General features: G+C 39.2%; 1 protein-coding gene across 6 annotated transcripts in view; it reads right to left on the bottom strand.

The window, feature by feature from the left end:
• Positions 1-196: 196 nt before the first annotated feature.
• The window catches only part of MINDY4 (MINDY lysine 48 deubiquitinase 4), an 88,722-nt gene continuing 74,968 nt past the window's right edge, over positions 197-13,950 (bottom strand). For 5 of the 6 annotated variants that reach the window (XM_068934145.1, XM_068934139.1, XM_068934138.1 and 2 more), the window contains 3 exons: positions 13,577-13,757; positions 9,095-9,167; positions 197-3,822 (listed from right to left, as the gene is read on the bottom strand). In XM_068934145.1, coding sequence (XP_068790246.1) covers positions 3,774-3,822; positions 9,095-9,167; positions 13,577-13,757 — 303 coding nt within the window. In that variant the 3' untranslated portion in view covers positions 197-3,773. The remainder of the gene's footprint in view (positions 3,823-9,094; positions 9,168-13,576; positions 13,758-13,950) is intronic. The other variant, XM_068934142.1, reaches the window with a different exon arrangement.

Below are 13,950 nucleotides of genomic sequence, written 5' to 3' on the forward strand. Positions count from 1 at the left end.
TAAATATAAATTTCTCACAAAGGTGACATATATGACACCTTACCATAAGAGCATGTCTGTTTAGATATTCATCTGCATATACAATATGCCATGCTTATTGTCAGCTAAGGGGTCAATTTTCAGCAGAGGGTGTATTTGTAATACCACAGAAGGAAAGAGAATGAAATCAAGCCATATATAGAGCCCAAATAACAAATATTACCCAGTATGTTTTAATGCACAGTTACCAAACAGTTTCTGCTTCGTTAATTTCAGGAAGTCACGTTCGTCAGATTGTGAAAAAGAAAATGGGAAACAATGAAAAGGAAAACATATTTAAAAAACTAGATGCAAGCTGCTGGAACAGGATATGATCGTGCACAGATCTCTGTAAAGGTTCTTACGTTGCCATATAACATACTGTGGCCTTCTCTGATTGTTTGATTCAAAAAAGGTCTGTGAAGGTGAATAACCGCTTGTATTTTACATGAAATAAAAATGTGCAAACATTTTGCTTGATGCAGACAGTGACACACATATAATGCTGTTTTTGCTTGATTGTTTGTTTGCTTTGTTTTGTTTTTTTCAGCAGAACTAGATCTAAATTAATGTTTCAGTTGCCCTCTTCCTCTTTATGGAAGGATCCCCTAGTAAATCTCAAGAGCCATCTCTTTTGCCTAATAAGGACACTAATATTGAGCCCTGGAGAAGGAAATTACTGCTTCTATGCTCCAAAAGCAAGTAGGGTAGAAAGGGCTTAGTAATGCTGAGCTTCTCCTTGCTCTAGCTTGGTGGTGAGACTCATCCCGCACATGTAGTTATTTGGTGACACGGTCTATGCACATTTATTTCTGCCTTTGTGAGTGAAGTCAGAGCTGAATCTGGAAGGTGTTCAGCTTAAACAGATGATAGATAGACAGTGGACTTTTCAGAACAAATATACATGGGCATAATTACAGATAAGGGATAAGAAAGATCTGACTTTCTTGGATTCTGTGATAACAGAGGCGTAAGTTTCAGTAAAATACTCTCCATAATCTGTGATGAAGGAGCCTATTTTAGAAAGAGGCTCAGAGATCAGGGCATACCCTCATCTTTATTCGTCCTCTAAGGTTTGCTATAAAACACAGTCTATTTCCTAGCCCTATTCACTAATTTTTGCCTCTTTCCCATACCTTGAAAAACCCTCATGTCCTCATAAATGAAATTCATCTGATGCAATCACCTTGGACTTCTTTTCCCTTCTGTCAGTAGAGATCTGCTCAGCATATAGCCTTACAGTCTGGTGCACAACTCTTCTCACCCTAAAGTAAATGTCAAACCAAGGTTTGATGACTCACACCCTAAGGTGGCTTATTTCTCCTTGCCAGCTATAAAGGAAGCCTAGAGAAACAGCTCCTCTGAATACATCTGCACCGTAGACATTGACATTTCACTCAGATGAAACTCAGACCTGTCATAAGGCAGCTCCTTGCTTCCCCAGAGAAACACTTATCTTTGCTGCTCTTCCACTAGGGAATGGAAGTTCATCTCCAAATTGACATACTTCAAAGCACTGCTTTAACTGGTGTGGGTTTACTAAATGAGAAAATCCAGGGAGGAATTTTTTGTGTTACACATGATCCCAAAATTTTCCATCATATTTCTATCGCTATACTATCTTCTGTCCAAGGGTCAAATACATTCTGCATATTCTGATTTTTCCTTACAGCTGCGCTGTGAGGTAAGTGGGAAAATCAGACTCTGATTGCAACATGAAACAAAGCATGGGCTACAGTTCACAGAAATTTTAAGAGGAGTAAAGGTTTACCACAAGCTGGTGGAACCACATTCAGCCATGATTAGCTGTGATTTTCCAGGACACATAAGAGAGCTTTGGACCTGGGATCTTTTGATGTCTGGGATCTCCCACTCACAGGAACTCTGAGGATGCAATTACCCTGAATTACCCTGAACTCTGACACAATCTCTTAGTGGGGAATAGCTGAGATGATGAGTGAACCTGATCTAAAAAGGCAGTCTTGAGCCCATGATACAAACATGCCCTTAAACTCACAGAGATAAAAGGGTTTGCCAAAGGCCATATAATATTCCTGAGGCAGAGTCAGGAATGGGCTAAGATGCTGCCCGTGTCTCCAAGGTTGAATGCAGGACCTTTATCTCATAAAGTTTAAAGACAAAACTCTGCCTAACTGATCTAAGACAAATGAAATAAAATTACATTACATTGAATTAAACAACTTTAAAATGACTGACACTCTGAGATGCTTTCAGTAAATATAGATAGTTTGATGAGAATGGGAACCGAAGTAGGAGAGAGATGTTTATTCAAAGACTGTCTGACTAGTTTGATGTGAATGGGAAGTAAAGGAGGAGGCAGGGGTTTATTCAAAAAGACTATCTAAACTGAAACCATTTCTATTCTGGTACTCTGGTAGTTATGTTCAGGTTGGCTTCCAAACCTAGCTGGAGTGCTAACTGCCAGAGATTTGTATTTACCTACTCAACTTGACATCTCTAGGCTGTACAGAGTAGGATACTGTATCTTTTAGTGGAAATAAATTTTGAAAATAGCAGATAGTCTGGGCTCAGAGGGGTTTGCATAAAGGTTAGTAAGAAGGTGCTATGATAAAAATCAAAAAGTAAAAGTCCTTTATTGAACTCTCGCGAGATATTCACTCTCAAGATGGAGGAATAAACTATAGGCACATCATTTATTTGCAACCTTTCCACTAAGAAATCATTTTTTCCAAAGTATTTTTTCCAATCTTTGGTTGAGTAACTTGTTCCCATTTTGGTAAAGTGTTGCTAAAATGTATCACTTAAAGAATTCATTTCCGAATATAACCTGTTTTGGTACCTCCAAATACATCTTCACATCACACTCTTTTCATACATCCACTTTATTTAATAATGAAGAACAGTTTCTACCACAAATATGCACCCTCTAAATGTCAAGTCTTAAGCTTTTGTGTTTTCTTGTAATTGTGGAGAAGCAAACCACCACAGAACTTATCCAGAACTTTGGTATAAATAAATTCTAGTATTACATTGATATAAAAGTAAAGACACTGGTACAGCTTTCTCTCATCCAGAAAGGAAAATAAGCTACATCAGTGTGAGGCACCGTAACACATCGCACAATTGCACCCAGTATAAGGAACGTAGTATTACTATTATTCTGATAACACAAAACCACAAGCTTTAATGCAAATTTTATGAGACTGCAATAATTTTGTGTAAGTCAGGCTTTAGCTAAAAAGCCTATATGGCTACTAATACTTTCAGTGCAAAATGAGAGTTGCTAATATCAGAGAAAGAAGTCAATATATATCTCTTGAATGACACTTTATATTTATTCTGGAGTTTTTTAGGTGAAGAACTAGTCAGGACTGAGAAGGCATGGACAGTGACAGAAATCTCGGTGCAGTTCCTTTCATCAGATTTTTGGAAACAATTGCAGGATACAGAGTAGATCCAGAAACAGACCTCAAAAGGACGCTGACAACTTTACAGCTTCATCTGCAAGCTTGATTTGGCAGTGGAAGCTCAATCTGCTCTCAGAAACTGTATAATAAAGGCAGTGACCAAGAGTTTATGTAAATGCTGTTTATATTATAAGCAAAATATCTGAAGCATGAGGTGAACCTCTTCAATGCTGCACACCACCATGCCGTTCTTCCTCATCATAAACTGCGTAACTCTTGTCCTATTTCCTGTAATGGTGGGAATGGGAACGTGCTAATTCAGTCATTTCCTTTTTTTCTTTACAAATAAAGTGCAGGTCAGGTCAGTCACAAGATTGGTTCTGTGCCGTTCCAGTCAATAACAGCTCCGTGCCATCTAGAAAGGAAAGCAATCGTTTCACATCCGTCAGTTAATCAGGTGATTGGAGTGGTAATCCAACAATTCTAAAATAAACTACCCTAGAGTTTTGGAGGGACTCACTTGGGGTAACTACTTACATCTTCTCCAAGGGCAAGAAAGGGAAGTGAGGTACTCTCACCCACTGTTTTGGTTCCCAAGCTGGGACGTCCGTGTCCTTACACTCATTCTAGTCTTTTCTAGGCAATAGAGAGTTCTCAGCAGCAGCTGATTCAGAACAGGCACCTCAGCTTTACAAAGACTGTAGGGAATCTCCAAAGCAGTTATGAGAATTAACCCTCTATAACCAGAATGCTCAGTCTCTTAGCCGTTATTAGGCAATTTGCACAGTCCTAAACAGACAGGCCTCTGGCTAGGAGCTGTGTGGCTCTAAGACCCTGAGACCAGATGACTTTAGCTGACATTTAGCTGCTATCCTTGCTCCTGCCTTTGGTTCCTTTGAAATATTCAGTGGCACACTTCAATGACATGGTTTTGCTTTCTCTATGGTATTGTTTTGCTTTTTCTCTGCCCTCATTCTTTCTTCAGAATAACACTGAAGATTTACTTCTTGGCTCTCTGTCAGCTGCTACTGCTCAGCTGCCTGCTCTAGGACTGTGACCAACACTGTGAGGGTAAACAAGTTATCCATCCTGCATTTGCCACCAAATGTGCCTTCAAGGTATGGTGGAAGACGCCGAGGTGAACCAAGACCCAGTGAAACCAGGATAAGTCTCTCCAACGACCTTGCTGGGTTGAAGTGAGTCAACTCACTGTATAGTTAGAGTCATTCATTACATGAATGGCACTCTGGTCCATGGTATTTCTTGTATTTGCAAGTTCATGTTCCAGATCTTCTGAGAAGTAAACTCAACAGCATTCCCAGTGTTGACTATTTAGATCAGGTTTGAAAAATCTGTTTCAGAGCTCAGGAGCACGGTAGTAAGACATCTGTGAGGGGGTGGGGACAAAAGTGAGGTGCCAGAGTGCAAGCCACATTCTTTCTGTCACCGAGGAAGGGATTTGTCAGCAGGGATTTGACAGATCAGTCCTTTTCTTGAGTAAGTTAAGTGAAAAACAAAACCAAAAGCTGAATCCACACAGTGTTCAACTCAGGGTCTTAAGGGAAGTGACCACCTGAGGGATCTTTTTCAGTCTCCAAGCAGTCACAGCAAAATCAGAAGTAAACTGATACGGAAAAATTGGGCTGTTGTGAATTTTTTCCTTACTTTTTCTGCAGAATATTCTTTCCATTTTTGATTTTGCTAACAACGTGAAAAAAAAGGTATAAAAACTGTCCTCATGCCTGGGTTTAGCAGGAATTAACAATGGTGATACCTCACTTCTTGAGCTAAAAACGGAACATGCTCTAGCTGGGCTTAGTCCGGTATTTTCCAGTGCTGAAAGCTACCTCTTCCAGAGGTTCAGAATATCACTTTGCCCACACAACAACCAAATGCAAGTAGGAAGTACAGTCTTCACAGAATCACAGAATCACAGAATCGTTTAGGTTGGAAGGGACCTCTGGAGATCATCTCGTCCAACCTCCCTGCTCAGGCAGGGTCCTCTAGAGCATATTGCCCAGGATCACGTCCAGACGGGTTTTGAATATCTCCAGCGAAGGAGACTCCACTACCTCTCTGGGCAACCTGTGCCAGTGCTCTGTCACCCTCACAGTGAAGAAGTTTTTTCTCAGGTTCAGATGGAACTTCCTGTGGTTCACATTCTATCCCCATTGGATTTTTCTGGTAATGCTATCAAACCATCCTTTATCTTTGTGTACAGCCTTCCCAAGGCACCATCTTCTATCTCACTAGGATGATTAAAGCTTTGAGAGGAATCCTTGGCTCAGCAAAGGCTAAATGACACAGAATCAAATCTGGTCTGTGGATACACTGTCTTCTGCGAAAATAGTAACACGCATCACTGCTGCTGACACCATTTTTGCTGCTGTGGCTTAAGATATTGCTGATCATTACGCAGTGAAGAACTGGCCTTTTTTAAAATAGGTTTTGAATAAGGAGCTTAAGCAGAAAAACATATTCTGAAAAAGAACTCAAGGTAACTTTCATACAAAGCCTGATCCTCTGTATTTGTTTTTCAACTATTTTTCTTGAGCCATTTATAGACCGAAAAACAGCCTTTGGCTGTTTGCCCCAATAGAGAGAACCTCAGAACTTTTTTCACCCAATGAAACTGCACAAAGAAGGTGTCAAACAGTCAGGGACCTCACGAACGCTGAACAAGTGTTTTCTTTACAGACATAAACAAAATGATCTAGACAATGCGTTGTGATCATTTTGCCACACTGTCCTGCCACAGGGCAATTCAAACGGAACCCAGATTCTTGTTGCTAATTCAATTATAATTTATCAGATTAGCAATAAAAAAAGAAACATTTGCCTCATCTGGTTCAATTATAACCACATCCAAAGGTCATGGAAGTTAATGGGAATACTTCTATTGAACCTAAGAGGAACTGGTTCAGGCCCTGAAGAACACTCAGTCTGCGATAACATTCAGAGAGTATTTCTTGTAGTAGTCATTTGCTATTGTTGCAGAGCATACCAATAATTCAGGCTGAAATGCCTGAATACTCTCTTCTCCTCTAACCCGCCAAATCTCCATTTGTCTCACTTCAAAGGCAAACAGACGTACTATGTATCACACAGCCCCACTACCACAGAGGAAAGCTGACACTAGAGGGTTAATAAAATACGTTGCTGAATTTAGATATAAAGTCAGATCAAAGTTTTATTCCCCTCAGGCAGGGCTAACAGATGTTATTTCCGCCAGTGGAGACAGTGGTTAAGGATTGTGACTGTGATATAAGAGTATTCTTCAGGGGAGAATGGAATAAAGAAGTCTGCACGGCATCTCCCAAACAAGCGAGGGAAGCACATTCCACGCATCTTTTGGTCAGAATCTGACTACTTGCACAGATGTCTAGAACTGAAAGCCACAGTAAAAAAAGACATGTGCTTGCACTGACTCTTTGGTCGGGAGCCTGCAGGTTGAAGCAATACCTGCTGGTGACTAGTTCTAGCCCTGTGAAGTGTCAGCTTTTTAACCTCAAACCTCAAAACTGGTATTTTGCAATATAAGGACTAAAAGCATGAGCAGGGAAAAAAAAAAAAGTATTTGCAGAAGCAAAACAACTCTTCTCCTCTAATAATAATATTAATAATGAAAAACAAAATCTAAATATAGAAATATTCTATTACATGTGCAGTTCTCCCTTTGGAAAAGAATAAAACAAACATCAGACAGATGTTAGGCATATAACTCAATGCACTATGGGACGGTGTTCAGGCACTAGGATAAACAATTGGTAAGGCTTTTCATGGATTAAAATAGACCTGAGTAATGTGAAAAAAAGAAAAGAAAAAAGAAAAGAAAATTCTCAATTAAAATTTAGAATCTACAGTTAAACTTCTCAGTTCTGATTGTTCAGGCCGCGAAATTCTCCACGGTTCCCGAGAAATTATCCTGCTTGTTGGTGAGAAAGGATTAGTAAGGAATTTCATTATGAATGCTTGATCAAAAGGACTAATGGCTGCTGTTTGCTTTTTGTTTGTTCATTTGTTTGTTTTAATAAAAAATAGGGATATTTTCCATGGTTATATGATATGAAACATTACTTTCGTGCCTCCCAATTTGTTAACAAGTTACTTAGTTTGGTTTATTTTTACTTTTCTGTATATACTGTCTCATAGTTGGCAGAAAAAGTTCTTAAAAAAAAGAAGGAAAAATGTAATATGAAAAGCCTTTAATAGCAAGGCCACGCTCAAATACGTAAGTTCAAAGAAAATGGAGAATACTGAAGAGATCCAGACAAGAAGCCAGACTGATCAGAGTAAATCAGATAGTCCTGTGAATGGTACAAACAAAATAAACTGACACTGGTATTTGCTGGTAATTTACTTCTCCAAAAGATTAAAGCAGATAATTTAAAATAAACAAACATCACCGCTACGAAAACTGTGCGCAGCTTTGATGCCATGCCAGGAATGAAGCTATTCTAACACCGACTTCAAGTTGCATGCACTATTCACCTCATCATTGTGTAGAGTTTCTGAGACTACATATTATCTATCTTAATCTGTAAACAGTCATGCTTATGTTTCACTGGAATGGAGGAACCAATACAATATATACGAGCAGGGAGCCTGGACTAATATCACTGTTGTCATGTTACAGGATGCCTCTACTGCTTTCTGTACTTTCTTCTACTTCTGTAACTACATAATGCCTACACAGTGTTTGGCAGCCAGTGTCCTCATTTGTTGTTGTTGGTTTTTTTTTTTTTTTAATAACAGGAAAAAATGTGCCAGGGAGATGAGGGAAATGACAGGAGAAATCTGAAGCTGCTTGGCTTGCTGACTGAACAAATGTTACGGGCTTTGACAATGAGGCTTTTACTTCTTGCTCCAAAGATATGCAGAGAGCAGCTTTCAAAGTCCTGCTCCTGGAGTTGATACAAAGCTGATCTTTTTATCTAGCAAAATTTCCCCATTACGCTTCCTTCATGTCTCACTACAGTAACTGAAAAACGCTCCCATTAATTTCAGCATGACTTGGCGAAATTTCTTAGAAGGCCAGCATTTAATACCATAGAGACTGCAAAATGGTCATGAAAATCTTAACATCACAGGAATTGGCCTTGTATTTAAGGAGAGAATATGACCTAAGAACTGTCAACGATGGCCTAGCAAAACATTAAAAACACTGTGTTTTGTGATCTTGAGGAGCTTTCCGGTGCTCATGGACACATGGGCAGTATGAGCAAACTGAAGCTTTTGAGCACAGGGCTTCATGCCCTGTAAATGGTACCCATGCCCCTTAGTGCATTTCTAGCTTTTAGGAAAGACTGATGAAGATGGAAGAATTTTTCCCCACTTCTCATTATATCCTCATAACAGGAACCAATCACTACTGGCTATCTAAACTCTGACCTGTTGAAATCGAGTTGAGTTCTCAAATTGACTTTAACTGAGTCAGCTTTCATGATGTAACAACGGTGCCCCTAAGAGTCAATTGAATGTGTTAGAAAGTTTGTGGTTAATTACAATAATAACACAAGAAAATGTGTAATATATATCACAGCCACTGATACCTGGTCTAATTATTAACCACTAATTTTACAGGATTACCTGTTGCAATATTTACTTTTTACAACAGTCCACTCTTATATACATTATGTTTATCAATAACTGAAAATATCTGTGTGAAAATTTTAGCTCTTACTTACTTTGTCCTAATACAGTGCTCAAGTGGAGGAGTAAGATCATTGTCTTTATCTTCAGCGCACATCTGAGTTGTGTCTGCAGAGACATATCAGATACGATTAGTATCTCGGGTATACTTGTATTCATCTCTGTACTGCCGTGCCTTCTAGGAACCCCAACCACGGAAGTGACAGACTAGACCCAAGAGTCACTACCCCTCACACTGTAAAGCACCTAGCCCACAGTAAGCATATTCCCACTTCAGATTGAAGTGCTCTGCAAGGTGAGCACTCCTGGCACAAGAGTATCGGTCCACACTCTCATTCACATCATCTGAGCAGAGCGGGTACAGACTGGGCCAAGAGTGCTCTGAGCAGATACCGCATGCACAACTCCTTGTAAGCAGCATGGACTTTATAGCTGACCTTAGCCAGCAACTTGAGTGGGCAGTGTGCAGGTCGTGGCACTCACTGCTTTAGTCAGCTCGTGAATCCTCTTAGCTCATGGTCTACAACCTGTTCGTGTGAAGGCACTAGAAAGCCTGAAAGAGAGTGACTGAACGCAAACTTTCTATTGGCAATGGACTCCAGACTGTGCACAGGAGTTTTTTGGGAGAGCGTTGGTTCAGGCCCAAAACTTTCACCGAAATGTGCTAACTCTTTCACACTAAGAATGATCACGGGACAGTGTTCAGGCTGTCCTGACCGAGGTTAGTTTACTAATATAATATAATAATAGTCTCAAGAAAAAACATGGAGGAAAGGGTGGAAGACCAAGCTGGAGGGCTTTCATGAGGTGTTTATTTTGCAGCTGACGTGATAATTACTAGAAATGCAGTTTTCTTATTTAAATGCTAAGGATAGCAGTCGTTATAGGCTTGAATAGGAACCCCCAAATTCAGCCCAAACTGGAAGGGAAGATGGTCTCTTGACTTTTCGGAGAGCAGTGCGTGGACCAGAGAAGATGGAGTCGTTTTGGATGTAAAAGAGCTAACACAGGCTCTGAACATTTCTTTGGGATGGAAAGGCAATTGCATTGTTCCGGGGAAAACAGAGAGGTCAGTGTTTCAGAAACTAGATCTGTCAACAGTGAAAGTAGCTGCTGAACTTCCCAGAGAGAAAACATCCTGAAACTTGCTTGGATGTCAGTCTGCTCAGCTGTTTCCTGTTTTGGAGTAAAACATTTCAGACTGTGGCAGACGATGCTTTTTTTGTATTTTTTTCCATCATCCAGCCAGTGGGCAGGTTGTGAGCTAGAAAGGATGCCGAGCCAGAGTGCAGGATATAGACCTGATTCAGTGAGACTGATCTAGACAGAATGCAAGGGGACTGGTCCCTTACCTCAGTTTTCTTAATATGTTGAGTATCATGGGTATTAAGTGAAAAGGCATTTGCCATATCTAGATGTTTGTGACATAGTTTGTGGCATTTGTTATTGTATCATATAAAAAACAATTCAACTTAGGAGAAAGCTGTTGTCATGCCCTGTGGTTCAGAGAGAACATTAATGGCTCTTCCCTAAATATCTGACTTTCTGCAAGTCAGAAAGGTGAAAACTAGCAGTGCAATCAGACACTGTGTATGCGAGACTCAGATATATCTGGCTTCCTCATCTCGTAGAGATGAACTGACTCTCCCTTGCTGTTGATCTTGTCAGTATAAATACACATGCACAAAACTCTGAATGATTTTAGAGGCTGGAGTAATGGAAAATGGACACAAGTTAGAAGTACGTACAGTAATGGCAGTTTTCTTCCAGAACCTCAGGAACTTAGAGGTATGCTGGAACTTGGAAGTTTCAGAGTGCCGATTCCATCCTATTATTGAAGAATCTATAATAGTTTTTAAAGGTCTCCAATAGAATTTGGACTTGTCTAGAAACTCCTGATGCTGATATTCCAGATCTTCTCATAACAAGAAGCAACAGCCACTGTCCTGACCATATAGCACTGGTAGAAGAATAAGCATTTGGCATTGCCAACTTGCTGAACTTTTTGAATTTTAGATTTGAGTTCTTTCAAGTAGGAAACTCTGAATGGAGGTATTTCATAGTAAGGGATATGAAAAAGTATCACTAAAAGTTACATCTTAAGGAGGAAGGCGAGGAACGTTTACCTAAGTTAACTAATTGACAAACTCAGTTAAAGTGTTTCACATAACTCATTTGAAGCAAGGAGCATCGATGCTAAACTCTTCCATCTTGGAGTCACCAAGAGCAAGAAGGATCTGAATAGGATACAACACAGCTTCTTTGCTTATATTCTAAGCTAAGGCTAGTGAGAAACCAAGTACCAGCACAGTTACAGACAAACTTGCTATTTAAGAGATATGATGAACATGGGTTCATACGAGTGGAATCCCTGAGAGAAGATATACGGATAATAATTTAAATCAAAACCTTAAGAAGTGATGTTTTATTAATCACGTTTCTGGAAGTCTTCTGCAAGTTGGAACAATCACCTCAAGTGTGGGAAAAAGCCATTTCAGCAATACCTGAAAATCTGCAGTTTCACTGCTTACGCTACCTTCAGTGGGATCGGCAAAGGGATGAGGATGGTGCCTATGGCTCTGGAAGAATCTTCTGAGAAATCCAGCTATACTTTTCTTAGTAATTATACAACCACTTTTTAAAAATACTTTTGAAAGGTTAGCAAGTTCAAGGGATGTGCCAATGAGGTAAAGATACATAGGTAGGCACTAACTAGAAAAGAGGAGCAGTACTTCTCCAAGTAGCACAACATGCTCTTTCATACAAGCGCTCTATATGACTTCTAACAAAAATCTCAGAATCTCCTGCAAGTCCCTAAACAGCCGACAAAAGCACATGCGCAAAATGCAGACAGTGATTAATTTAGACACACTAGCTTGTTTTCCTTCTCTGCCTATCAGAATTTTCTCCCCAAATGGAAAAAGGACTGAAGAATCTTTGTCTGTTTGGAATAGCACGTAGAATTCATTAGCAGATGTTCCCTCCTTTCAGAAAGGGACTTTTTATTTCTCTTTATTTTGGTAAATGGTCACAAATATTAGAATTAGGGCAAATTCTCAGTACCGAATAGTTTTCATGCTGATTCCATACAGAAGAGGAAATGCTATTCCCCCAAAAATATTACTCTTATTATTGCTCTTACTTTCTGGCTTTTCCACCTTTGTTGCCCAGTGCCATTTCTTTGAGATTTTTTGCAATGTGACTTTGATTGTAATCTTCCCAATAAAATCTCAATTGCAAGGAATTCCCCTTCTTGCATATGCTGGTCAAAAGCAAACAACCTTGCTAATCAGCACCAGTGGAGACGTATCTGTGCTGCAGCTCGGACCTCACCTAGCATCTGTATAATGCTGCCTAATCGTTAGAGCTTGCTGGTATTTCCATATGGAAATACCAGTAATACTTAGCATCATGGCATTTCCACCTGGTACTGTGCTGCGTGGTTTAGATGTCACCTTTAAGATTTAAAGGAATTTCAGTTTTTCTTCAGACCTAACAGAGGATTACTGTGCAGCCAGAACTAGAAAAGCTTTTCCCTGGAATGAGGAAACTATTTGGCTTTTACAGGCTTTTAGAGAATTTTGCAGATAACAGAAGATTGACTAGGGCACATCCCTGGAAGAGGCTATACAACAAGACTATGTCTACCTATCAATGCAAGTTTAAATCCTTGAGGAGAAATACATGCCAAAACAGGTTGAATAGTAAAGAAATAATATACACAAACTCTGACCACTTTCTTATCCAGGGATTTCAGATTGCTTGTTAAGTCTGGATTTTGGAAATGTTCCTGATATATTAATGAGGAAAATATAGACGAGGAACCCTGCTCAGGACTGTATGTTACATGACAGAACAGAATAGAACAAACGTGTCTCGATGTCTCTAGTCCTCTGCTGAATCGTATTATATGTGTCACTTACTTACATGTAAATAATTCCCTTTCCTCAAGGAAATCCCCCTCTTTATTTACAGTAACAGTGAATAATTAGGGATGCTCTTGAGTCATTACAAAATAGTGAAAATGCAGTCATGCAGTCACCTCCAAAGCAAAAAACCAGGAAAGAGATTATTTTTCTCACATTGACAATATATAATTGAGAAGTTCACACTAAAAGGCAAGTTTCAAAAAATTATGAGCCTTAAAAAAGGTACATTTTTTGGTAATTATTAGAGGTGTGGAAGAATGGGAGTATTAAATATGCTTTATAGCCCTCTAAGTATGAATAGGATTTCCTTGAAAATCAGCATCCCTGAAAGATTTAGCAGTCTGTAAAGTAGCACATGCTCACTTTTAACATCTGGAAGACCTTATTCTCAAAATTTCCATGTGAAACTTTATTTCAAATTAATCATCAAAACTAGTTATGGAAATTAGGAAACAGGCACATAAATAATCATTTTAACACCTGAGACATCATGAACTTGTTCCCTTTTGTATTAGCACATTCTTCTTTCTGATGTGGTGCTGTTGCCACAACCAGAGATGAAAAGCACAAGTAATGTGTTGTACATACCAACTGTTAACCGTATCTCTTCTTCCTGGTTGGCTAAGCCATCATAATAATATAGATCAAATCTCTGTTCTGTTTTCCAGTCACCTAGTACATTCTTTTCCAAACAAAAAAGCACACTGAAGTGGCTTTCACTGCATACCAACCAAATTGGGTATTTAGGAGTCTTCAAGTAACAACCAACCTGAAAGAAAGATCCAGAATATTAAAAAACTTGGGCAAAAAAAAAAAAAAGAAAGAAAGAAAGAAAAAGAAAGGAAAAAAAAAAGATAAGAAAAGAAGAAAAGAAATAACTAATTGTGGAAAACGGTAAATCTATTTTTCAATTATTTATTATGGTCAGCAAACACTAAAGAAGGCTCATTCCAGAACACTGA

The sequence above is a fragment of the Struthio camelus genome, chromosome 2 (genome assembly GCF_040807025.1).
Source record: "Struthio camelus isolate bStrCam1 chromosome 2, bStrCam1.hap1, whole genome shotgun sequence".
NCBI classification, from domain to species: domain Eukaryota; kingdom Metazoa; phylum Chordata; class Aves; order Struthioniformes; family Struthionidae; genus Struthio; species Struthio camelus.